Source organism: Salarias fasciatus, chromosome 9, assembly GCF_902148845.1.
Source record: "Salarias fasciatus chromosome 9, fSalaFa1.1, whole genome shotgun sequence".
NCBI lineage: Eukaryota > Metazoa > Chordata > Actinopteri > Blenniiformes > Blenniidae > Salarias > Salarias fasciatus.
Genome location: NC_043753.1, coordinates 10743574 through 10768245, shown reverse-complemented (window position 1 = coordinate 10768245; position 24672 = coordinate 10743574). Strand labels below are relative to the sequence as shown.

General features: G+C 47.1%; 2 protein-coding genes across 2 annotated transcripts in view; one reads left to right on the top strand and one right to left on the bottom strand.

Annotated features, from left to right (window-relative positions):
• The window catches only part of arfgef1 (ADP-ribosylation factor guanine nucleotide-exchange factor 1 (brefeldin A-inhibited)), a 47582-nt gene extending 34572 nt beyond the window's left edge, over positions 1–13010 (top strand). Inside the window, 28 exon segments of the mRNA XM_030099998.1 lie at positions 2589–2790; positions 2894–3005; positions 3758–3963; positions 4038–4122; positions 4217–4382; positions 4646–4797; positions 4926–5054; positions 5145–5303; positions 5465–5609; positions 5763–5853; positions 6204–6244; positions 6417–6586; positions 7233–7384; positions 8577–8749; positions 8853–8873; positions 8876–9012; positions 9265–9395; positions 9505–9634; positions 9729–9864; positions 9979–10117; positions 10474–10546; positions 10764–10923; positions 11027–11166; positions 11253–11424; positions 11513–11651; positions 12284–12401; positions 12480–12507; positions 12510–13010. Of these exon segments, the coding sequence (XP_029955858.1) occupies positions 2589–2790; positions 2894–3005; positions 3758–3963; positions 4038–4122; positions 4217–4382; positions 4646–4797; positions 4926–5054; positions 5145–5303; positions 5465–5609; positions 5763–5853; positions 6204–6244; positions 6417–6586; positions 7233–7384; positions 8577–8749; positions 8853–8873; positions 8876–9012; positions 9265–9395; positions 9505–9634; positions 9729–9864; positions 9979–10117; positions 10474–10546; positions 10764–10923; positions 11027–11166; positions 11253–11424; positions 11513–11651; positions 12284–12401; positions 12480–12507; positions 12510–12712 (3710 nt within the window). The 3' untranslated portion in view covers positions 12713–13010.
• Positions 13011–14569: 1559 nt separating this feature from the next.
• On the bottom strand, positions 14570–21102 carry cspp1a (centrosome and spindle pole associated protein 1a). Its single transcript, XM_030100073.1, is given in 25 exon segments — positions 14570–14901; positions 14979–15041; positions 15539–15670; positions 15773–15885; positions 16360–16486; positions 16569–16606; positions 16830–16945; positions 17028–17087; positions 17089–17133; positions 17135–17170; positions 17255–17325; positions 17402–17473; positions 17551–17680; positions 17754–17865; positions 18048–18135; positions 18382–18506; positions 18586–18869; positions 18979–19036; positions 19104–19200; positions 19323–19414; positions 19525–19590; positions 19680–19927; positions 20347–20427; positions 20518–20615; positions 21096–21102. Coding segments are annotated over 25 exon segments (2691 nt in total).
• Between the last annotated feature and the right edge of the window lie 3570 nt (positions 21103–24672).

Sequence of the window (24672 nt, the reverse complement as noted above, 5' to 3'; positions counted from 1 at the left end):
TGTTGATATAAATGTCCACTGACAGCCAGAACTGCTTAGGAATATTCAACCAGGCCATGATTTAGGCGTGTTCTCATACCGGGCGTTCACTGACAAGAGACAAGCTCTGTGTTGACGTGCGCTGACTGCTGGGATTAGTTGAGTAAACATATTTGGCTATATTCTGGGACGTCGCTCGCCCGCTGGAATCTGTGAGTCATATTTGGGTCTTGCAGGTATCGAGCCGGGCCATGATCTGAATGTCCGCTGACGTTTGGTGTCAGCTTCCAGAAGATGTTCGGCGTTTTTAGATTTTCACTGATGGATGCACAACTTGGAATAATGTAGACGTGAGTGGATGTCGAGGAAAGGACTTTTAGATAAGTCGTAATAGGAATTGCTTTGGCATGGGTGTCACCACTGAATCAAAGCATCATGTTGATGTAAGACTGTGTTTTACCCTCCGACTCGACTCAATGGGGTAAACTGAGGTGAATTAGTAAAGTCTATTTACAACTGACCTGCTTCTTTCTATAGTTTGGGAAACTTTTCTGACAAAAGAGAAACTCCACGTAGAGCAATCATAACTACTTAGCAAGTATCCCAATCATTGTTGCCTCAAATGAAAATTGAAATTGAAGTGTTTTGATTCATGTGCACATTTGTAGGTAAATTGTTGTGGATTAAATAAACTAATCTTCATAATCAGCTATCCTCAGTCAGGCTCTTTCCTCTGATTATCTCTCCTTTTCTAAAATGCGTCGGATCTTTATTGACACTTTAAATGAGAATTATAAACATTACAACTACTTGCTTGTCTGCTGTTTAATGTTTTTTTTTTTTTTTTTGCTATTCCCTCCATATAAAATCTATTTTGTTGCTTTCTCTCAGCAGTCTGCACAAGGGTAACTATTTTTTGTGGGAACTGTGTGTGAACCAGTCAAGGTTATAAGTAGTCTTTCCCCTAATCAGGCCGGTTCTGACAGCAGTTCGTCACTGGGGTTATCCAGGTTTTTGTGATAAAGCGGCGTCTCTCCCGCGCTCGGTTGCAGACTGACGTCTGCCGTTCATCAGCGCGGCTGCCGCCTCAGGACGGAGCGCGCGCATCCATCAGCTCAGCGCTCGCCCGAGGAGGCGGCGGCGAGATAACACCAAGGGGCCCGATAGACGAGCTAATCCAGGAGGTTTAGTCCTGAAAGGAGCAATACCCCGGGCCCGGCTGCGATGAAGCCCCCCGTCTAAAACACACACAGCACGTCCTGTGTGTGAGACTGGCTGTCCCCTGGGCTTTCTCCGTTCACCAGGGTTTTTTTTTTTTTTTTTTTTGCCAAAGGAAGAGCTCAAAATGAGGAGAAGGGCAACTCTGTGAAAGGTCTAGAAAGATTTCCCTCACCGCCCCTGGAAGCGCCCACAGACCCGCCTCAGGCTAGGCTGTCATGTTCTGACCAGCGGAGGCAGCTGTGTTCACTCACCAGGGCCTCGTTTTGCCAAAACTCATAACAACTGATTAGCAGTCCGAGTGCAGCTTCTCATTTCTGTTCTCGCTGTTTCATTTTCTCTTCTGGCTGCCGCTGCTTTAAAACAACGGCTTCTCTCATCCTCGTCCTGACGAGCCGCTGATGATTTGCGGTTACAAAGCATTAAATTGTGTTGTTGTTTTTTCCCTGTATAATTCACCCCCTCGTTCAACTGTTGCTCATTGTTTTATTTTCTTTCCTGTCTGTGGATGACTTGGAAGCTCGAGCAGGTAATGGTGAAGAGTATGGAGTGTTGACTTAGATTGTGCTGTTTGAATGTGAGGCTGCTTGTTTTAAACCTGTTTTTGTCCGTAGCTTTAGGCCGTTCTGTACTCGTGTTGCGTTAGACAGCGTGTGTTTGTCGGGTTTTGTGTTACACACTCACCCCCGTTGTTGGTAACCACGTTTGGATTGGCTCAAACTAATGAAAGAAGCTTTGTTTTTGTGAACGAAGTGTTTATCTTACAGACTTGCTGTAAACTGATCAGAACTCGGCTGTCCTGTGTCTGTACTTCTCATTTTTTCTTGAAGTGTGACAGCGGGAAGTTCATCACAAGCTCACGTTACCGTGACACAGTCCTGAATGTTTTAAAGAGTTTCCAGCGGGTAATGAGATGCGCTGGGGTTACTAGGTGGATTCAGTGGCAGATCCCAGAGTTCCTCTGAGCCGTCCGCCCTCCTCCCCTCCCGGGGCTTTCTCGATAACTCACATTTCACATTACTTCTTTCCTCGCATCTTTCTTTCTGCATCCGTGTGAATAAGCGCCTGTTTCTGGCATTAATTCAGCCGCATCATGTATTTGCACGTGACACGCAGCTAAATTCTGCCCGAGGGGTCTTTTATTCACTTGCTGAAGTGTATCTCCCGCTGAGCTAGCTTAAAGTTGGCTCGTTTTTCAGGCCTTCCGGCTGCAGTTGTTGCTGGGTTTCAGTTAAACCCCCTCACACACATATGATGGTTTCGAGGCGGCGTCTCCTCGCAGTAGCAACAGAATACACGGTTAAATCCCCCTCATCTGTCTACCCCTCTTGGATGTCTTATCTTCTCCTTTTTCCTCCTCTCTCTCTCTCTCTCTCTCTCCTCTTCCTCAGGCCAAGAGAAACCGTCAGAGCAGGAGAGCACAGAGACCAAGGCCCCGGAGACCATAAACCGCTACGGGAGCATTAACTCCCTGGACTCCACGGCCTCATCGGGCATCGGAAGCTACAGCACACAGATGTCGGGCACCGACAACCCGGAGCAGTTTGAAGTCCTGAAACAGCAGAAGGAGATCATTGAGCAAGGCATCGATCTGTAAGCTTTGCTTCGAAGCAGCCTGTTCGTCCTCTGATTGGGACATTGGCCACACCCCTTTTTTTTTTTTTTTTTTTTTTTAACTTATGTGAATTTTGCACAGGTTCAACAAGAAACCAAAGAGAGGAATCCAGTACCTTCAAGAGCAAGGCATGCTGGGTACAACCCCGGAGGATCTGGCTCAGTTCCTGCACCAGGAGGAGAGGCTTGATTCAGTGAGTATCTTCAGTAAATACGCCTTCGTATAAGTCACAATGGTTATTTTTTTGAGATGATGCTTGCAAGAAATTAGCATCAGACTATAAAAGTGGCTGGCAGATAAACTAAAATCCACTCCTCGTTACCAAATCTGCACACTTCTTCATTCATTATTCAGTTCACTCCAGTTTTAAATAGCACCAATAACAACATGTTCATCTCAAGGCACTTTCACAGAGAAAACCCCGAATATTCCACATGAGCAGGCATAGGCGATAATGGAATGAGAAAAAAAGTCTCTTTAACAAGAGGAAACCTGCAGAACCAGACTCGGAGGCCATACCATGATGAAATATTTGTCCACCGAGCATTAAAACAGCAACCCAGCCGCTGTAACCTCGAGTCCTACACGCAGCGTAAGTGTTAACTCTAATGAGGAGCACACTCTGCCTTGATTTGGAGCCTCTGGGGCGTTTCTGCACAGCGGTAATCAGCATTTAAGAGTGTTCATAACATCTGGGTAGAAACAAGGGCCCTTGGCTGCAGTGGCCCCATAGAAGTGAGGAGCAGAGTGGATAAATGTGCAACAGTAACACGTAGTTACTCTAATCCGCTCCGAGTGGAGAGAGGCGGAATCGGATGGTTTCTGCCTCTCTTATTTGGAAATGATGATGAATGATTGTTGATTTCCGGGTTACGAGAAGCGTCCAGACTGTCCCGCTCTGTTTTATGTCTAACTATGTCGGGATTGACCTCCGTGTCTCCTCAGACTCAAGTGGGAGAATTCCTCGGGGACAACGACCGGTTTAATAAAGAGGTGATGTACGCCTACGTGGATCAGATGGACTTCCAGGGCAAGGACTTTGTGTCTGCGCTGAGGATGTTCCTGGAGGGCTTCCGGCTCCCCGGAGAGGCCCAGAAGATAGATCGGCTCATGGAGAAATTTGCCGCGAGATATCTGGAATGCAATCAGGGGTGAGGCCTCTGAGCGAGTGTTTTTAACCTGATCTTCTCTGGCCAGTGGCTTTAATCCGCGTTCGCGTTTCCAGGCAAACCCTCTTCGCCAGCGCCGACACTGCGTACGTCCTCGCCTACTCCATCATCATGCTGACGACGGACCTTCATAGTCCGCAGGTGAGCGCTCGCTCGCTCGCTCTTCTGAGGGGATGCGTCCCGACCGCCGTCGGCCTCCGTCTGACCCGCGCTCGCTTTGTCGCAACCTGCACAGGTGAAGAATAAAATGACGAAAGAGCAATATATCAAAATGAACCGCGGCATCAATGACAGCAAGGACCTGCCCGAGGAATACCTGTCAGCCATCTACGACGAGATCGCAGGGAAGAAGATCGCCATGAAGGAGACGAAGGAGCTCACCATGAAATCAAACAAGCAAAGTGGGTATTTCTGATGTAATAAATGCTCACACTGGCCGTATTATCCGGTGCCATTTACTTCATATCTTAGTTAATGTGAAGGATTTGGACACACAAAAAAAAAAAAAAACACTTAAATAAGCCACTCATTACATAAATAGTTTTGTCTTCAGTGCTTGTTAAATGAGAAGCAGGAGTGTTTTTTTCATTGCTGGAGTGTTTTCGTTTGCCGGCAGAAGCTCATTAAGTGTTTACCTGACTGTCGGCTGTTGATGCCCTCTCAGGCGTGGCCAGCGAGAAGCAGCGGCGTCTGCTTTACAACGTGGAGATGGAGCAGATGGCCAAGACGGCCAAAGCTCTGATGGAGGCCGTCAGCCACGTTCAGGCCCCCTTCACCAGCGCCACACACCTGGAGCACGTCAGGCCCATGTTCAAGGTACATGGCTGAAACAGTGGATTCTGTGTTGTTGATTTTTCACTCTTAGAAGCTAAAATCTCAATAAGTCTTCAAGGTTTCTCTCACGCACACGCTCTGGCTCCATCATCCCTGTTGTTCCCCCTCAGCTGGCCTGGACGCCCTTCCTGGCCGCCTTCAGCGTGGGTCTGCAGGACTGTGACGACACTGAAGTGGCCTCGCTGTGCCTTGAGGGAATCCGCTGCGCCATCAGGATAGCGTGCATCTTCTCCATCCAGGTCTGAACCGTCACAGACGCTTCTGTGTGTCTCTCTTCCTCGGTTGCATTCTGACAATATGGAATTTTTGTTTCCTGTGTCTGTAAACAGTTGGAGAGGGATGCGTACGTGCAGGCCCTGGCAAGATTCACCCTGCTGACGGCCAGCTCTGGCATTGCAGAAATGAAGCAGAAGAACATCGACACCATCAAGACCCTCATCACTGTGGCCCACACTGACGGAAACTACCTGGGCAACTCCTGGCACGAGGTCTGCTCCGCTCTGTCCGTTTAAAACCCATTTCTGCTCCTCGCCGTGCCGTTTCTGTGCAAGATTCTTTGTTTTTCTTACCCAGTGTCTTGCTTTTTCATCATTTTGCTACCCCGCTGCCGACCAACGCCGTTTCCTGCTGCTCCTGTGCTTTTCCTCAGATCATGAAGTGCATCAGTCAGTTGGAGCTGGCTCAGCTGATCGGCACGGGGGTGAAGGCGCGCTACATCTCAGGGACGGTGCGGGGCAAGGAGGGCTTCGTTGCCAGCACGAAGGAGCAGAGCAACGACGAGTACTTGGGTTTAGGTCAGCAGGAACATCCATATTCATCACGTGGAGGCGGTTTCGATGTCAAAACCTTCTCTTAGATTTCCTCTCGAGCGGTGTTTCTATGAAGATGCATATTCATTCCAGCAGTAAAATAGTGTTTTTGAGACTTGACGTGCTTCTGCTGTGCAGTTGGAGGGACGGTGGACCGTAAGCAGATCGCCAGCATTCAGGAGTCCATCGGCGAGACCAGCTCTCAGAGCGTGGTGGTGGCGGTGGACAGGTACTCCAGGAGAAACTCAAGTTTTCATTCAAAAATCTACCAGAACTTGCTAAAATAGAATAATATGTAAGCAGGGTGGTTTCAAGTTGTTTCATGAGTATCATGAATAAGTCAGGCTGGGAAAATTCCTGATGCTGGTGGCCTCTTGAGAAGCTCAGTGGCACCCCCCAGAGGAGACCCTCCACACACTTTTAAATTTTCTGCAACAGCCTGAATAAGCAGTGATCATATTCATTATTCAGCTGCTGGGTTAATTTCTCCACAAACTCAAGGCAGAATTATTTTTCTTGATGCTCAAATTAGAACTTCTCTCAAATAACCTCTTCTCATCCTTCACTTCTCCTCCTCAGAATCTTCACTGGTTCCACCAGGCTGGACGGTAATGCAATAGGTGAGTCTCTCATCCAGACACACACTGGTTTTATCATCGCACCAAGGACAGGCACTCTCAGGCTATTTTCTTCTTCTTTATTAAAAGTGAGTCACCCTGCTTTCAAAAAAAACAAACAAGAAAAATACAGCCTTTCTCCGCTCATTGCCGACATATTGTGTCCATTTGTCAGTCGATTTCGTACGCTGGCTGTGCACCGTGTCCATGGATGAGCTGGCCTCGCCCACGCACCCACGTATGTTCAGCCTGCAGAAGATTGTGGAGATCTCCTACTACAACATGGGCCGCATCCGGCTGCAGTGGTCCAGGATCTGGGAAGTGATCGGAGACCACTTCAACAAGGTAGAAGACGCAGTTTCACATTGATTTAGTTTTTAGATTGTTTTATGTTTTGAATTGGTCAGCTGGCAGCGAGCCGTACAGGATTGTTTTCCTTCTCTACCTTCTGTTTTACAGTATGATTTCAGCCACCAGAAAAACACCACTTATTGCCAAAAAAAATCTATTTTTTTCAAACCGTTTTGGTGTTTAAGGACGCGTCTCTCGCCAAGTGTGTTCTCACCGAGCAGCTGCAAGCTGGGTTTGGAGTGTGTGTGAAGTCCTCAGAGAAGTTATTTTTCATGGAAAAGTTGGTTTCAGGAGACGTTTCTTACCTCCTGGAGGACGATCTGCTTCTCCACCGCACTAAGACGACTGTTTTTCTCTTCGAAGAAACACGAAAGAAACAATTTTTTTTTAATTTATCCAGAGACGATATTGAATTTCAGACTAAGAAATAGGCAGAAGTGCAAAACCAGAACTGTCAGCTGCCATAATTGTGCAAATGTTGTACATAGTTGATGCTTTACAAAGCTTTTTTTCTATAGTTCTACTGTTCAGATGCGAAAAGTTGTTGCCAATAGTGTTTCAATTAGAAATATGATTAGTTTTGTGTTTCCTCCCTGTGTGCTCGGCAGTAACTGCTGCTAACATGCATGTTTCTCCACAGGTCGGCTGTAACTCAAACGAAGACGTGGCCATTTTCGCCGTGGACTCCCTCAGACAGCTGTCCATGAAGTTTCTGGAGAAGGGGGAGCTGGCCAACTTCAGGTTTCAGAAAGACTTCCTGCGGCCGTTCGAGCACATCATGAAGAAGAACAGGTAAGGAATCGGCGGTGAGCGAGCTGCTGCTTCCGTGTGAATCTGTTCCGGGCGAAGCGAAGACAAGCTACGCCTTGTAGTTGCGAGCGGTTACTATTTCTGGGCCGTGTCTCACACACTGAATGAAAGCTACACTCCCGATCCTCGCCTTCACCTCTGAAGCAGCTCTGTGCCTCCCCCCCCCCCCCCCCCCCCCCCCCCACAGCACTGAGTGAACATATTGTTTGCTTTTTCACTCGGAGAGAAGCGGCAAGCCGACGTTCAGCTGACCCACTTCAGTCTCTCTGCGTTACCTTTTCAGTGGACTCACATGAAAAAGCTCCTCTGTGCCGTTTTTGTTTCCTCGTTTGCTCCAGATCTGTCCTGAAGTGGAAGTGAAACAGCTCTTGTTTGTAAATGAGACAGATCCTTTAAAAAAAAAAAAAAAAAAAAAAAACGCAGCGATCGAGTGTGACGCCACAAAAAAGCCGAGCCGTTTCGCCGCGGCGCAATTTTTCCATTGATAGGGAACGGGAGTAGCGGAGCAAGTCTGAATCCACCCACAGACCGAACAGGCTGAGAGGAGAAGATGGCAAACGGCCATCTAAACCCTGCAGCGCACTGTGTCCATTAGCCTCACTCCTGCTGCCTTCCCCTCTGTGTGTTTGTGTGTGTGTGTATGTGTGTGTGTGTGTAATGGGAAGTGGAGGTTTTTTTTTTTTCTCTCATTCATAACTCCAGAGCAATTAGCGGTGCACTTCTTTACTATGGCAACAGCTTCTGTAAGGAAGAAAAGAGAAACTGTTCATGCCGAGAGAAGCCGGAGCCAAAACAATCACTCTGCCTCAGAACTGAGCATCCGGAGCTGTGAAGGATGACTGACATCAGTAGATTAATTTTCTCCTCGTTTTTGCCCGGTTGTCAAACATAAGGCTTGTGGACCGAAAGCGGTTCAAATCCGGCTCAACACATAAACTGTAAAAAATTTCAATGAAAACATTGATTTTTTTTTTTGGTTTTATTTTCAAACATTATCTAAAAGCACAGTGAGGCCCGAGCTGAGAGGTCAAGGAAGCTGCCATGAAAGGTAGCATGCTGGCATTAGCTGTCTGGGAGAGTTTCTCTTTCTGAAGACTCGATCCCTTTTCCACGAACCCTTCTGAACTTGGCGGTTCCCTGCTTGTCTCCCTCCCTCTCGGCGTCTCCTCTCCAGGTCTCCCACCATCAGGGACATGGTGGTGCGCTGCATAGCCCAGATGGTGAACTCGCAGGCGGCCAACATCCGATCCGGCTGGAAGAACATCTTCTCCGTCTTCCACCTGGCCGCCTCCGACCAGGACGAGAGCATCGTGGAGCTGGCCTTCCAGACCACGGGCCACATCGTCAGTGAGTCCAGCGAGCACGACGCCTCCTCCTTTATATTCCTTCATTGAGTTTGGCCTCACGCTGATCGTCTTCCGCCCTCCCTTTCCTCCGTCTGCCCCCCCAGCGAATGTATTCGAGAAGCACTTGCAGCCACAATCGACTCCTTCCAGGACGCCGTCAAGTGTTTGTCGGAGTTCGCCTGCAACGCCTCTTCCCGGACAACCAGCATGGAAGCCATCCGCCTCATCCGGCACTGCGCCAAATACGTCTCGGAGAGGCCGCAGGTCAGCATCAACCCCGCAATCCACTGGACAATTCTGTCTATTATGTGTTCAAAATACTTTATTATTTTTCCTGCCATGTGCCTTTTAAACACGTCCTGCAACGCTTTTCTTATCCCTGACACTGAAACAAGGCAGAGCGCTCGCTGCTCTGTCTCGGGCGCAAACCGCATACGCATTTGTGTGGGAGGGTTAATTCCCTCCCGTGGCAGAGACACTCCGCCGGCGATCACGGCGCTCGTATCTCTCTGGCAGGCCTTCAAAGACTACACCAGTGACGACATGAATGTAGCGCCGGAGGACCGGGTGTGGGTGCGGGGGTGGTTCCCCATCCTGTTTGAGCTCTCCTGCATCATCAACAGGTGTAAACTGGATGTCAGGACCAGGTAGGCGACTTTCTGTGTGGTAGTGTTGAAATACTGAAGGTGCTCAAAACATGTGGAGGAATTTTCTTTCGTTCCACTTGAAAGGATCGCGTGTTTTCTCATCCTCCAGGGGGCTGACGGTGATGTTCGAGGTGATGAAAACCTACGGGCACACCTTCGAGAAGCACTGGTGGCAGGACCTGTTCAGATCGTCTTCAGGATCTTCGACAAACATGAAGCTGCCGGAGCAGCAGACCGAAGTACGTGAGGAGCGCCGCTCCGCCTCTCGCCTCCCTCCGTTCAGCTGTTTTTGTTTTTGCTCACCCGGGGTGGGGTGTTGTGCTGCGCCCTCAGAAAGCAGAGTGGATGACCACCACCTGCAACCACGCACTTTACGCCATCTGCGACGTGTTCACGCAGTACTTCGAGTCGCTCAACGGCGTCCTGCTGGACGACATCCTGGCTCAGCTCTACTGGTGTGTGCAGCAAGGTGAGCATGAAGCCAGCTTCCTCTCGCCGCCCAGCTTCGCTCATCATGCATCAACAGTTTGAGAAAGACTTTTTAACGACGCTTTTTTTAATTCGCTCTATTCACTGTGTGTAGATAACGAGCAGCTCGCCCGCTCGGGCACCAACTGCCTGGAGAACGTGGTCATCCTGAACGGAGAGAAGTTCTCCCCGGAGACCTGGGACAAGACGTGCAACTGCATGCTGGACATCTTCAAGACGACCATCCCGCACGCGTAAGCTGCCGCTCCGCGCCCGGAGCCCGGAGCCGCCCCGAAACGCGTTTAAATCTAAATATCCACGCCAGTAGAGTCATGAAATCCGCTCTGGCTGTGATCATTCAGTCGTTACAGACGGATCAGTTGCTAAATGAGTGGTGGATGAAATTACCGAACAATCCAAATTAGAATTATAATTATTTGAGTTCTTCTTCTTCATTTTTGAAACAAAGAGAATGATCACTAACTGGGACTTCACCTAAATTATTTTCACCTCAATCAATCTTCCATCTTTGGTAATTGCATAGGCAGCCATTATCACTTTGAATTAATGCTTGTTGTTAAAATAATTATACTCTTTATTTCCTTCCTAGGCTTTTAACGTGGAGACCTGCAGGAGCAGAGGGAGAAAACCTGACGACACAGAGCCTGTCCGACAAGCAGCTGGTGAGAAGATACAGCGATTGATGTTTCTCTCCGGTGAAGAAGAGTCAGGAGTTATGGCTTGATGTGAAAGAGTTTTTAAAATTTAAAAAGGAAACATAACTTAGGAAAACTACAGAAGAGTTGAATGATGTGATTGAAATGATCAGTAAAGCATAACAGAAGAAAAAGAGACTTGAATCCAAATGATCGATTAACTTCTGCCCTGTTTTGCTCCCAGGACTCCATTTCCCAGAAGTCAGTGGACATCCAGTCGCGCTCCGACGACCAGAACTCCATCAGCAGCGGCGACCGGGTGGCGTTGGAGGCCCGCCGGCAGAGTCAGTACAGCATGGCTTCCGGAGCGACGGAGGACGGGTCCAGAGGCCGCGTGCCGACGAGTGGGTTCCGTTTCCGATGGCGTTTCCCGTTGAACGCCGTTATTTCAGCCACTTTCAGTCCAGAGTTTCTTTAAACGATCCCGTCTCCCTGCTCGTTCCACAGAGCTGCAGGAGCAGCGCTTGTTCTCGGCCCTGCTGATAAAGTGCGTGGTGCAGCTGGAGCTCATCCAGACCATCGACAACATCGTGTTTTTTCCCGCCACCAGTAAGAAGGAGGACGCCGAGAACTTCGCGGCGGCTCAGGTACCGGCGGCCGCGGCGCGCCGACGGCCTCAGTCATCAGCCAGCCGCTTCAGGCCGGGGTTAACCCAGCGCTTGTGTGTCTCCAGCGGGACGGAGTGTGTGCGGCGGACGTCCCGGTGGAGACCCAGGACCAGGGCATGTATCGCTACCTGACCTCCGAGCAGCTCTTCAAGCTGCTGGACTGCCTGCTGGAGTCGCACCGCTTCGCCAAAGCCTTCAACTCCAACAACGAGCAGAGGACCTTGCTGTGGAAGGCAGGTGGGTGGAAACCAGCGACGAGCCTCTTCCTCACGGAGGCCGAGTTCAGGTGTTCCTGATCGCCTGAGCGCTTTCTGCTCCTTCAAAGGATTTAAAGGGAAGTCGAAGCCCAACCTGCTGAAGCAGGAGACCAGCAGCCTGGCGTGCGGCCTGCGGATCCTCTTCCGGATGTACACCGACGAGAGCCGGCAGGACGCCTGGGAGGAGGTGCAGAGACGACTGCTCAAGTACGCATCGCCGTCAGACAGCTCTTCTGTTCGATCCTATTAGTGTCTCTCTTAAATTTGAGTATTTTTTTACCGTGAAGGAGGGAATTAGAAGTGTGTGTGTGTCGACACTCACATGTTTGAAATCCGTTTTCTACAAAGTCCTAAGTAGGGTGAACTCAGCAGTGGAAGCTTTGCAGCTGAGACTCGGATAAGTCGGTCCTCTGGAACCCATTTGCCCAAAAATTAACTGAGAAATCCCAGCCGAGCTGTTAGAGGAGCCTGACGTCTGAATGAGAAGCTGGAGTCTAAATATCCCGCGTCAGACAGCAAAGTATGAACGGATGAGAGGAAACATATGGAGATCATATCAAAGTGACGGCTGCAGGGTCAGAGGAAAGGTCAGAGGTCATCAGTTCTCCTCCGGCTTCAACTGTGGGGAAAAGCGTCTAATTGTTTTCAGATTAGAGGCAGTCGGTGGCTTTAATGAGCAGAGACGATCCCAGTCAGCCTCCCCTTCCTCATGTGATCAGTGAGGCGGAGCAGCAGACGCTTCCTCCCTGCAGCGTTACACAACAGCACGGCTGCGTTTCACACTGTCCACTCCTGTTTATTTCCTCTGTCTGTGTGTGTGTGTGTGTGTGTGTTTGCAGTGTGTGCAGCGAGGCCGTAGCGTACTTCCTGGCTCTGACGTCAGAAAGCCACAGAGAAGCCTGGACCAACCTGCTGCTCCTCTTCCTCACCAAGGTGCTGAAGATCAGCGACGAGAGGGTGAGGAGTTCAAAGGTCCCGGAACGAATCCAGGTGTTTTGCTCCGGCTGACGTTCTGATGTTCCGTCTGTCTTCCAGTTCAAGGCCCACGCGTCCCGGTACTACCCCTGCTGTGCGAGATCATGCAGTTCGACCTGATCCCCGAGCTGCGGGCCGTCCTCAGGAAGTTCTACCTGCGGATCGGCCTCGTCTTTCACATCGCGCAGCTGCCCGAGCCGCCGGCGGCCGACGCCCCACCCCGCCGGCCGGCGCCCGCCCAGCCGGAGACGGACACGGAGGTGGGGGAGGAGGCCGGCGAGGAGGCGCAGTGACGCCGCGCGACCGCATCTGTCAGCACCCCACCTGCATCCTTAACCCTGTCACCACACACACACACACATACACACACACACACACACACACACACACACACACGGAGTACTGGATCCCGTCTCGTTCCAGGTGTAGCGACGCCTCTACTGGATAAAACTACTGATAAATCGGTCAGTTACCCATATCTGTGATCCGCTCAGAAGGAGTATATTTAAGAAAAAAAAAAGAAAACAAACAGGTGTGCTTCTTACTGTGTATTTAAAAAAGTGAAGAACGGTTTCAACGACCTGCAAAAAAGACATATTCAGCAGCAACTCTGAAATGTGACTCAGCCGCGCGTTCGACGGCAGTTATTGATCCTTTCCGTCTGCGCCGGCGGACGGCTAACGTTAGCATCGATAGCCTCTTGGATGAAACTAGTTGTACAGATCTGCCACTCTGTAATATAATCTTATAACACTAGATTTCATTTATTTTTGTTTATTTTTCTTTTTCCTTCTCTGGATTTGCTGCACTTGGATCTCTTCTTCTTCTTCTTTTTTTTTTTTTTTCTTTTCTTTTGAATGCACTAGAGATTTTACTTTGTGATAATTATTTGACTCTCCCATCTCCCGCAGACTGTCCTGTAATGAAACGGCACCACCGGAAGTGAAGGGTTTAAATTATTCCATTTATATGTCCTTAGGTTTTTAATGCGAATCGACGATAACTGGGCTTCTTCACTGGAAGACGAGAGAGCAAACTGACCCCCAGCTGCTTTTGAGTCGCTAGTCTGTTTTTCCTGTGAGTTTAGATTTCACTTGTGTACAAAATCAAAGGTTAATAATATATTTAACGTTTTCGTTTTGGGGATTTTTGTTTTGTTTTTCTTTTTTTTTTTTTTTTTGGTTTTGGGGAAAGTTATATGTATAGAGAAAAAGATAAATGATAGCTGTGCTTTAAGTATGAATGGGAGGCGTTCCTGCTCATGGATGTAGAAAACAAAATGTATATGATACAGCAATGTAAAGTTTTCTATGTTGCAAAAGATTATGTACAACTTTCTGTACAAACACATCATCTGGCATTCTAATCAGGTTCTAGGTCAATAAAGTTTTGAACTTAGTTGACTTGAAATGCTGAATCGCTGACTTTGAGTCACTGCTCTTTGCGAAGGAGTCCCGGTTCGAATCCAGGGCTGGAGTCTGCATGTTCTCCCTGCGCTCGATTCCCTCCCACAGCCCAGAAAAAGGCGTTTGGTGTCTTAAATCCTCGGAGCAATGCAGCGTGACGATCGATTTACAGGAAATTTATCCAAAAATAGGATTTTTTTCCTTTTAAACTAATTTAAATTTGAACATATTTTAGTTGCATTTTACCATGAAATCAGTTTAGAATTAATGAAACTCAATGAAGTATCTTCAAAACATTTGAATATATTGGCTGGGAGGATTTTCTAACAGGAAAGCTTGATAAAAACGTGAAACCTGTTTTATAATGGCAAAGTTCCAAAGCAGTTTATTTTTTCATTCATGTGTACTTTACATGAAAATTCATTTTTCTGATAGATTTGACCCCATATTTAGACACATACCTACTTTCTTCTCTCATAAAAGGGAACGTAAACTGTAAAAACTCAAGAGAAAAACACCATCAGCATTACGTTTATTTAAAAAAAAGATACAAATGAGTGCTGGATGAGATCTTTCACATCTTTTTGGGATTCAGTGCATATTTATAAAAACTTAATTGCTTCAGTTTATGGCACAGTTTCAGGTGATGCACCTTGATAGAGTTAAAGCGTGAGTTTATATCAGTAACAAACCACGGAGTGAACCAGCAGGTTCGAGCCTCGCGTCTCCCGAGGATCAAGCAGTTTATTTGAGTGCAGTTCTTCGTCCTGGGAGACCGTCCGTCGCGGAGTCGGCGGCTGACGATCCGGGCCGCAGCCACGGCTCCGTGGCGACCGTCTCCACGGAGATCCGGTCGTCGAGGTCCCGGATCGACCTGGGACTGGCGTCGCTCTCCTCCCGCTCCTGTTCACAAAAAACCACCGACAGGTTCACTTCCGTCTGCAGAGAGCAGGAGAGCCGACGTGCCGGCGAGCAGCGTACGTCGCAGTCCGGGCTCGTCCAGTCGCCCGCTGCGCCTCCACCCTCTGCCGGAGGCCGGCGAGCCTGATCTCCGGACCCGGCGCTGCCGTGGAACGCTGGAACAAACCAGAAAAACAGGGATTTACTTTCTAGCAGGAGGGAAGTTAAGAACTTTAAATCTGACGAGGCGCACCGATGAAGGTGGAGTCGGAGTGTAGTGAGCGGTCAGTGTGGAGGGGTGTCCACGCTCCGTTCCCTGAGAGGAGACGCGCAAACAAAACAGAATTTGGATAAATTTGTACTTGAATAATTCTAAATGTATCAAGAAAGCACATTTAAAAAGTCCCTTGGAATGTATAATAAAATATTTCAAAAATACAGCAGCTTTACTGTTTGAATCGGGGGAAAAAAATCCAGTTTTGACAATTTAAAAGAAAACTTTAAACTGTTCTTAATCATATTTTGACTACATTTTCAATTTTCAAGAACTCTGAGCAAAAATTGTGAAGAATAATACATAAAAACATTATAGTTTCTCTTAAGTAAATTAATGTTAATGTTTCCCATTTGATTATAGATCTAAAACTTGATCAAGTTCAAACACTCACTTCATAATGACAACTTTGATCGAAGTCCAGGAAGTCTGAAAGACACAAGTGAACAATATGAACGAGAATTTATCTCTGCAGCTCCAACATGACGTCCAGAAACCGAAGCGTCTGCTGTGAAGCGGGCGGTCTGGCTCTCCCTCACCGTGCTGCTGCCGCATGCGCCGGATGCTGCGCTGCTGCTGGCGCAGCAGGGCTTGCTGCTGGAGGTCAAGGGTCGGAGCGTCGGCGGGGGGGTCGGGGAACATCGCTCGGACCTCCTCACGAGAATCCGTGTCTGATAAATAAAGACATGAATCGATATGAATCCAGTTTGTGGACATAGTAGAGATTTATGTGATTTACATATAAATTGCAGTCTGCAGCTGTTTGTCTTCACCTCTGTATTTCAGCCGGTTGAACTCTCGGATGTGATCCTTGTTCACGTACATAGCGGCTCCTGACGGACTCCCACCATTCAGACGTTCAAACGTCCATCGTTGAGGTCGTCTTCTGAGTCCTCAGCAACGAAGGAAAAACCAAATTTAACCAACAGCACTAGTGTGGTGAAACTTTTCCAGCGCTGGTGGCTCGCCTGAAAGCCCAGACGTCCCCTGAATCCCTGTTTGAGTGTAATCTGTAGCTGAGCAGAAGTGAGAAGACTGAAAGGAAAAGTCTCCCCTTGATGATTGCATTATCACACTGCTTCTATAATGAGACAAATGAGAACGGAGATTAGGAGATAACCAGTCTGGCCTGGGTCATTCTCATCAGTTCAGAGCAGAAGAAAGCCTCCTCAAACATGAACGGCAAATTAAAAAGACAATTTAACAACAATGACGAGACTCTGGGTCTTGTCCTTAATACATCTGCAGGTGAATTAGGTGATATTAGAAATTTAATGGCTTTTTAAATGACTAACTCCAGCTGGAATAAACAGAAAATGATAATTCAGGCCAGTCAGGTTTCAGTGTTCTGCGGCGGTACCGGGTGGGGGCGGCGTACGGAGGCTCCTCTGGACTCCTGCGGTCCAGCCGGGCCTCGTATCGCTCCTGCTCTTCTCTGAAAAGCCTCCGGAGAGCCGACGACACTCTGTCTAGCTCCTGTTGACCCTCTGAGGAAGGGAGGGAGACAGAGGATGAGGAGCAGAGAGCGTTTAAAAGGTGAACCGTGGAGTCGTTGTCGAAGAAATGAACCTCGTGTCTGAGGAGCTCCTGCAGGGTGCGATCGGGTGCTGTGGGTGACAAGAAAAGAAAAAAAAAAAGCTAAACACTTGTGAAAATCCAAGATTTCATTTCTCCCATTGAGACTGAAGACAGGAAACAACTACAGCAGAGGAAGCTCTGGACTCCACAGCATCTTCATGCTTCTGCTGCAGTCAGAATGAAAGCAGAAGACTTTCTCTGCAGAAGCCCGCTCAGTAAAACTCACTGCGTTTGTTTCTTCATCTTCCGTACCTCGTGATGTGACTGCGGCCGCTTCTCCTCGCTCCGTTTCCTCCTGCATCCTCTTCTTTTTCCACCTTCTGCCGGGGCGTTTCAGGCGGCTGGATGGGTTTCTGCCCTCCCCGTCTCTGCTGCAGAGAGTAAATAAAAACTGTTCTAGTGGAGGGAGGAAGGAAGAGACGACTGATCATGGAGGGATGAACTCTTCACCTTCATCGTCTGCCTCCTCTGCTCGTCCTCGTACTCCTGCAGGATGCGCGCCTCTCTCCGCCGCCAGCCTCCTCTCTTCCTTCTCCTCCTCCTCCCTGATGCGTTCCTCTCTCCTCTTCCTGCTTCCTCCTCCTTTCCTCGATCTGTTCGAAACAAACATCAAGGCGCAGTTTATCCCAGAAACTCTGAAAGCGATGAATCCATCCCGCCTCTGACTCCAGACTCACCTGCTGCTGCAAAGCTTCTTTGTATTCGTTTTGCACGTCAAGCTTCTGCTGCGACGCCTCGTCCCCAAAACCTGCACCGGGTGGAAGTGCACTAATGACAAGGGTGAAAAAAAAAAAAAACACGAGTTGAAAAGAATATTAAAGTACCTGGAGGCTGATGGGACGGGGAAGGATTCCTGAACGTCTTCTCGCTGAACCGCCGCATTTTTCGGAGGTCGCCTGAAAAACAAACATGCAAACTCCATCAGCTCAAAGCGGAGACGCTCATCTCCACCTCAGGATGATTCCCAGCTTACAGATAATGTTCCCCGTTGGGTCTGTGTTGGGAGCGCCGCCGCCACTCCTCCCCCAGGGGTTGTATATCAACATCTGGGCCTCCACCTTCCTGTCTTTTTCTCTTCTTTTCTGCTCCTCCTTCTCTTCGATCTGCATCCAAGAACAACATGATTTATATTAATTCGATATGAACTGAGACTATAAAGCGATGAGTCTGACTGACCTGCTGCCGCAGTGCTTCCTGGTAGCTCTGGCTGCTCTCCCTCCTCTGCTTGGCCCGGTCCTGGTGGAGCTCTGCTCCACCCAGAGGAGACGCTCCATGCTGATCAGCTGCTCTGGAGGGAAGCAAGAGGAGAATCAAACTCAGGTTTACATCCAGGAGGAAGAGACAGACGGCCCTCTAGTGGCAGAAACAGATATTGCACAGCCTACTTAAAAATGAAGCACTGATTGTAAATGTCTTTAAGGGCTAAAAATGAGAAGTTTTAACAGTTAAACTGGAGGTGAGGACACTGACTGAAGGTGGCCACTTGATTTGACACGAGGCGGTCTTTGAAAAGGATTCACGATGTTCCCAGAATGACCAGCACTCCCAGACAGACCAGCTGATAGAAAAAAAAACAGTAAAATCAGCCAAATATTAAGAAATATGGAATGTCACCCTGGTATAGTGGCTCCATGACAACATTCTGAGTTTATTTAAGGAACGTTTTTGAAGATATTAAGTAAAAGTGACAGTAAATACAAAAGTTTCCTGATTTCCTTTCTGGTTAACGTGTTTAAGGCTACTCAAACACACAATAATCTTCCTGAATACTCTTCCTAAACGGAGTTGAGTGTAGTGGTCATACGCTGGTTGAATAGAAGGTTCGGCTCCAGTGGATGCCTGGCTCCGTAGTAGTAATACGCTGCATCATACGGAGTCTTGTAAGTCTCAGGGACACTTGGAGCAATCAGAGGATCAAAAGCAGCAACCCTGAAAAACAGAGCAACAAAACTCTGAGTTCTTGTGTTCAGAGTTTCATACAGATGGAGGGGAAGCAGCTCTGGGCTACCTGGGGACGGCCATGTCTCCAAGCATGTTTGAGAAGTCCTTGTGGTAATCCTCGCTGAAACAGTCCCCTGACTGGACCCTTGGTCGAGCTCCGATCCCGGACACTCTCTTTCCCGGCAGCTGCCTGAGGGCTGCACTGTGATCCACACGGGAGTCTCCGGCTCTCTCATCTGGATTTAGACCTTCGACTTTCGCTTCCGGGTCTTTTCCAGGTCTGTGAGGGACTTCCTGTCTCACTCTGGCACGCTGCTGATTTACAGGCCCAAAATGCTTTATTCGATCGGGCTGAGGAGAGAGCAGTGCGACATGCAGGGAAAGAGAGGAAATTAGGAGGTGGTTAAGCAACCTCATTAATGATATATTCTTGATCGCTTCTTTCAAATACGACTCTTACATCTTTTTCGGGATCTGTGGCTCCAGTTGCAGCAACTCTCAGCTCAAGGGTCTTCTCCCTGAGAAAAGAAAGTCTTAATCAGCCATTCTAATCTGTCACACAGCGACAGCTCATCTCACACTCACCTGACTTTATTCCTCTTCTGTTCTTCAATCTGCTTCAGCAGCTCCTGCTTGTACCGCTCTTTTCTCATCTGAGCGACGGTCTGCTCCTCGGCTGCGCCTGCATCGGGGAGCAGTTGTGCACATGCAGCTGTGGTTACCTTCGATTCCGGGAGCCTCGTTTAACCAGCTAACTGAATCAGTAATGTCAGAAATCAATGGTGCAGTCAGAGTCAGAGTCACCAATCATGAGTCCCGTAGCAGGCTCAGCCACTTCCTTGCCGCTGCCAGGCGCAGGTCTTGGATCTGTCCTCAAGCTGCGTTTCATCTGCAGACTGTTGAACACAGACGATATTCCACATCTCTGTCCTGCATGGCCGCAGAGCTTTCTGCTCCAGAATTCAGACGATGATCCACTACAGTGTTAAATATATGTCGAGCTTACTCTGACTCCAGAGTCCTGTCATCGCTGTTCATTGCAGAATCGGTTTCGTTCGTGTGCTGAGGAGTTCTGCCAAAGAACCACAAGCGAGGATGACTTATCAGAGGAATAATAGTAACACAATCAATGAAAATACTGCTTTGAAGCAGGATGTTTACCTCTTCTGGCTGCGTTCTCGCCTGCTGTCCTCTCCAGGACGCTCTTCGGCGTGCGCGCCTTGCCTTCTGGACTCAAACTCCTCATCCTCGTCCGTGTCGAGCTCCTCCTCACGGTAACGGGGATCACCCGGCGCGCAGATGAACCAGCGTTTTCGCTGCTGCCGGCGCGGAGCCTGGGCCTGTGAGCGTCTCCCGTCGTGAAGCGACTCAGTCAGAGTGGCGGCATCTCTCCTGGAAGGGGTGGGCTCCTCTCGGGGAGGGGGGGTCTTCAGAGGCGACGCCTGGACCTGCCCGGGATGAAAGTCAACATGCTGGGACAGCGAGACAGATCATCAGTCCTTATAGAAATGTATAAATCTCAGTCCCCTTACTGGGCGAGAGGACGGCGATGAGCCCCTCCTCAACTTTCTGGTATGAGCTAATGTCTGCAGGTACAGGTTGTATTCTTTGTTTCTTTCATCTCTCAGTCTTTCCTGCAAGAGAAAACAAAATATCTGAAAATCTTCATTCACTGTTTTCAAAAACAACTTATTAGACATCACTGCAATATTTCTACATTTTACTCACTTCTCTGTTGAAAAGAAGAGGAAGAACATAATAAGACGTCGCACAGAAATGTTCAGTCACTTGATATAAAAACAAACAGACAACTTAAAATAAGTAAAACCTTGGCTGATGTTCTGTCGTCTATTGGCAGGGAGAGGGCTTCAGGCTGTGGGTGAGGTTCACCACCTCTCAGATCCTCTTCCTGAAGGAGGATTGGGAAAAGCAAAGATGGGATTGTGAGAAACATTCAACAGTCACAGATTAGTGAAACGAACATTTTGAAATATCAGACCTGAGAAAAATGGTGTCTGGACTCTAACTGCAGCTCCTTTCGAAGTTTCTGCTTCCTTCTTTCATATTCATTTCCAAGAAGGAAACCAAACCCCACATCTGGAAAACACAGCACTTTAGTAGATATGATTCTGTACGGAATTTAAAAAAAAATCATACTTTCCAGGGTTGTAAGTAAATAAAAACTACTTTTTTGTCTTCCGTGTATGAATTTTCACACAAACACATAGGCAGATAGTTTTAAGTGTAAATAAAAAAATAGACTTTTTTTTTGTTCTTTTTTGTATCTGTTTGGATTTTGTTTCATGTCATGGTTTTGACGTGTATTTAAAAGGAATATAAAATTGAAATAATAATAATAATTTTCAGAGGCATTTGTACTCCTCCTTGAGTTACAGACTCGTATATTTTAATATATCTAAGAAATTTGCACATTACCTGTCGCTTTGTTGGAAATCATTTCTTGTGCAGCTGATGCTGGAGCTGTTTTAATATATTCACAGAGGGACTCGCATCAGTTTTTGCCTGTAAACAAATCGCTCAGCATGAACAGTGCAGCCCCTCTTTGCTGTCTGTCACTGTCCATGTCGGCAGACTCACCTCGGTTTGTTTGTGTCAGGCTGAAGGAGACTTGTCTGGAAGACCCGCTCGTGCATTAACTATCGAAAAGACTGCAGTAAACCGGTGCCGTGAACATTAACCCTCGCAGCTCAAACGAGCAGCACTTCCCGGAAAGCGTCGTGGCGTTGCTAAGGGCAACCAAGGCACAAAAGTCTCACGAGGGCAAAACAAGGAAGCTAATGTCTGAAAAACGAAGAATTTGCACTAAAAGCACGCCTTATTTTTTCACACGGAGGGGAAAAAAACAAACAAGAACGTCCAAGTTTTTCGTGCGCACGAGATAGTACGTCGTGCTCACGAGAGTATCGCGTGCGCGCGGGCTACAGCAGCATCATATATTGGTTTCTAATGTAAACACAAACTAGGGACCGTCGATAAAATACAAACCCGAACAGTCTACAAAATTATTTAATTACTCAATTAGTAATTTTACGGATGACAAAATGTTGATTATCCACTGACAAAAATAAGGACTATTGTGTTAAGTACGGTTTATTTCTCCTCTATACTTATTTATTCTTCCTCTCCACAGATATGAGGATCACGCACTTGTGGAATGACTCTATCTAGCTGAATGTTCTTTATAAATGTGGCACCAATTATTTTAGAGATATCTTTAAAAAATATATATTAAAAATATATATATAAAAAACTTTCATTAGTTTTTTATTTGTGAAATCACTCCATGTGTGTGAGAATCAAAACGATGACATGAATTCAAGTATATCGATAATAGATATGAAATACATGCAAAATATATTTTACAAAAGTCTGCTTCAATGGGGAAACGTTTTAAAAGCACACGTTTGGAAATTCCATGTATTCTGCTAAAAAGAAATTCTGAAAAGCTGTATCGTTAATTGTTAGCAAGTGGCGTGTGTTAATCACTGCACTCACACCCACACAAAAGACTTTGCCGGACCTTCACCAGGCAATTAGCATCTGTGCGTGCGAGAAGAAAAACTCTCCTTCTTGCAGCAGACACATCTGAAGATGTTTGATTTACATTTGCATCTGTGAAGCAACTCTCCTGGCTGCAGGTAGGACTGTGGCGGCGGCTGGGGGGGTGAAAACACGATCATTTTAATTCATGAAGCCTTGCAAAACGAAGACAGTGTCAGATGCTAATGATCAGCTAGTGATCATGCTCTTGCAGGTGAGGTCTTTTGCATTTTGTATGTAGGTATGCTAACATTTATGCAAGCAAGTCTGATGTGTGAAAACACATTGATGCAAATCTTGCTTTTGTCCCACACACCTTTGAATGTGCATCTAATTCCTTTTGAAAAGATACTGCTCAGTACTGGTAAATTTAATTAAAGAGTCAATGCAGCAGCAGCAAACAAAAGCTGTTTGGTTTTAGCCTGGCAGACAAGATTGATCAAAATCAGCTCTGATGGTCATTGCAAAAACAGCCACATGAACTTAGCAGCATTTAAAACGCAAACAGGCATTCCGGTGTTTTATCGTTATGAATCATTGTTTTAACAAAGAAATGAGCAGATGAACACTAAATGTCTTCAGTTTAGCACAATTAAATTTTTAGGTATGTATGTTGTATTCAGGCATATAGGGAGAAGCTTTTTTATTTAATGTTTTTAAAGTCAGAAATCCATTTGTTTGCAGGATGTTTAATCTTTGAATTGGAAATAGAATAAAACCAAGCACAACAGAATGGAGTGGAAAGTTATTCTTCCATCACCATGGAGGATAAGCAGATTGTAAATGTGTCATGTAAACACCTGAGTGGATCCTCTTCACTCGGAGCGGATTATATTCGGATCTGATTGTACTAGGTAGTCCGAACAAAAATCCGTTCTGTGTCTCATGCGAACAGCAGAGCAGCGGATTAAACGGGTGATTATTTGTTCCGCACATGCATTGCCTCCTGCGTTGTGACGTGATGACGTGTGCAGTGAACGAGAAGCAGGAAAGTCAAAAACAAGTAGAAGAACTCAACGGTGGTGGAGAAATACTTGTTTTCTTAAAATAAAAACCCATAGAGGACGAACACTTGGAGAGCCGAGGTGACCGCAAATCGTGCAACAGCGAGTTGTTCAAAGATAAAGAGCTCCGAGGCGGACTACTAGCGGACTGCCCGGCCGGTGTTTTGGATTAACTGGTTCCCATGTTAACAAGTGACTGATACGCGCTGATAACAGCGGATGTTAAAATAACACTCACCGAAGGCACTAAACTTATAAATTGACTGTAACTATAGATAAACAACGTTCGCTAGAACTACCACAAATTTCAGTCGGGTTTTCAACACCTGTTGGTCACAAGTTAACAAGGAAACAATTTAATTCGAAACATCGGCAGGCGGAGCGGAGCCTCGCAGCCGAGCGGTGCCGCTCATCGGGGCGGGAGTTCGGCCGGGGGGAGCGCCCGCTCTTTGAGCAGGATAAACCAGGAGTGGATCGCTTTGTATGCCATCCATGTATACAAATACGTTTAGTATGATAGTTTTCAATCGGCAAGAAAAAAAACCCACCCATATAAACTTTCCCTCCTGTGTTCCTCCTCTTCCTCCTCTCAGGTGAAGAGTCACCCCACACCCGGGTTACCGTAATGCCCTTCGATCTGGTTTCCTGTTCAAATTAACCATAAACTACATATTTTGGCCAAAATGCTGCCGGTTTCAACATCCCCAGAGCTCCCTCCATCTAACACATAACCTCACTTCCCCTAAAAACCTCCACTGGCTCCAAACCCAACAACCCATCTCAGAACTTCTTATGTCCGGTCTGTGCCAACTTCCTGTCTTTTAATAATATTGTTCAGTTAAAATTTTTTTTTTTTTTAACTTTATTTCAATTGAAATGTTCATAGTGATAAATAACATTTGAGGAATATTTAAACATAAAAACACTAAAATGCTGCCTGACAAAGAAACAAAGAAAGGCAAGTTATTTTTTTTATTTTTAAAGACATCTTTAAAATATGCACTAATGTTAATACTGTTTTCAAAGTCATTTCCCACTGAACCTCTGTCATAAAGATTGTGCTTTTGTGTTTCATTAGTATATTTGATATATTACTGTTGCTTTTTGACTTTTTGAACAGAATTTTTGATTTACAGTTTTGGAAGTTTACTGGCCAAAAGAGTAACTTCCCTTCATGGACAGTTTCTTGTCTACAGGGACAAACAGGCCTTAAAAACACAAGGTTTGTTGGAAGCCTAAAGAAAAACCTGATCCTCCAATGAAAACTCATCATGATAATAAAGACAACGACCTCTTTTGTTGTTGTGACATGTTCCTGAATGCAGTCCAATCAGGCGACGGGGGCGGGTCGTGACCCTCCACATAAGTTACACCTCTCTGGGGGATTCTTCAGGTGAGCTTCCAGACGGTCGGCCTTCGGTTTCCTTCAGGATGGAGTCTCCAGCTGTAACCTCTCCCACAGATCTGGCCTCGGACCTCGGACCCATGGACCTCCGAACAACCGTCGGCCAAGCGAACCTCATCACAGCAAGTCTCGGGACCCAGGAGGAGTTCCTGTGGAACGTCAGGGAGGAGCAGAAGTGTGAGCA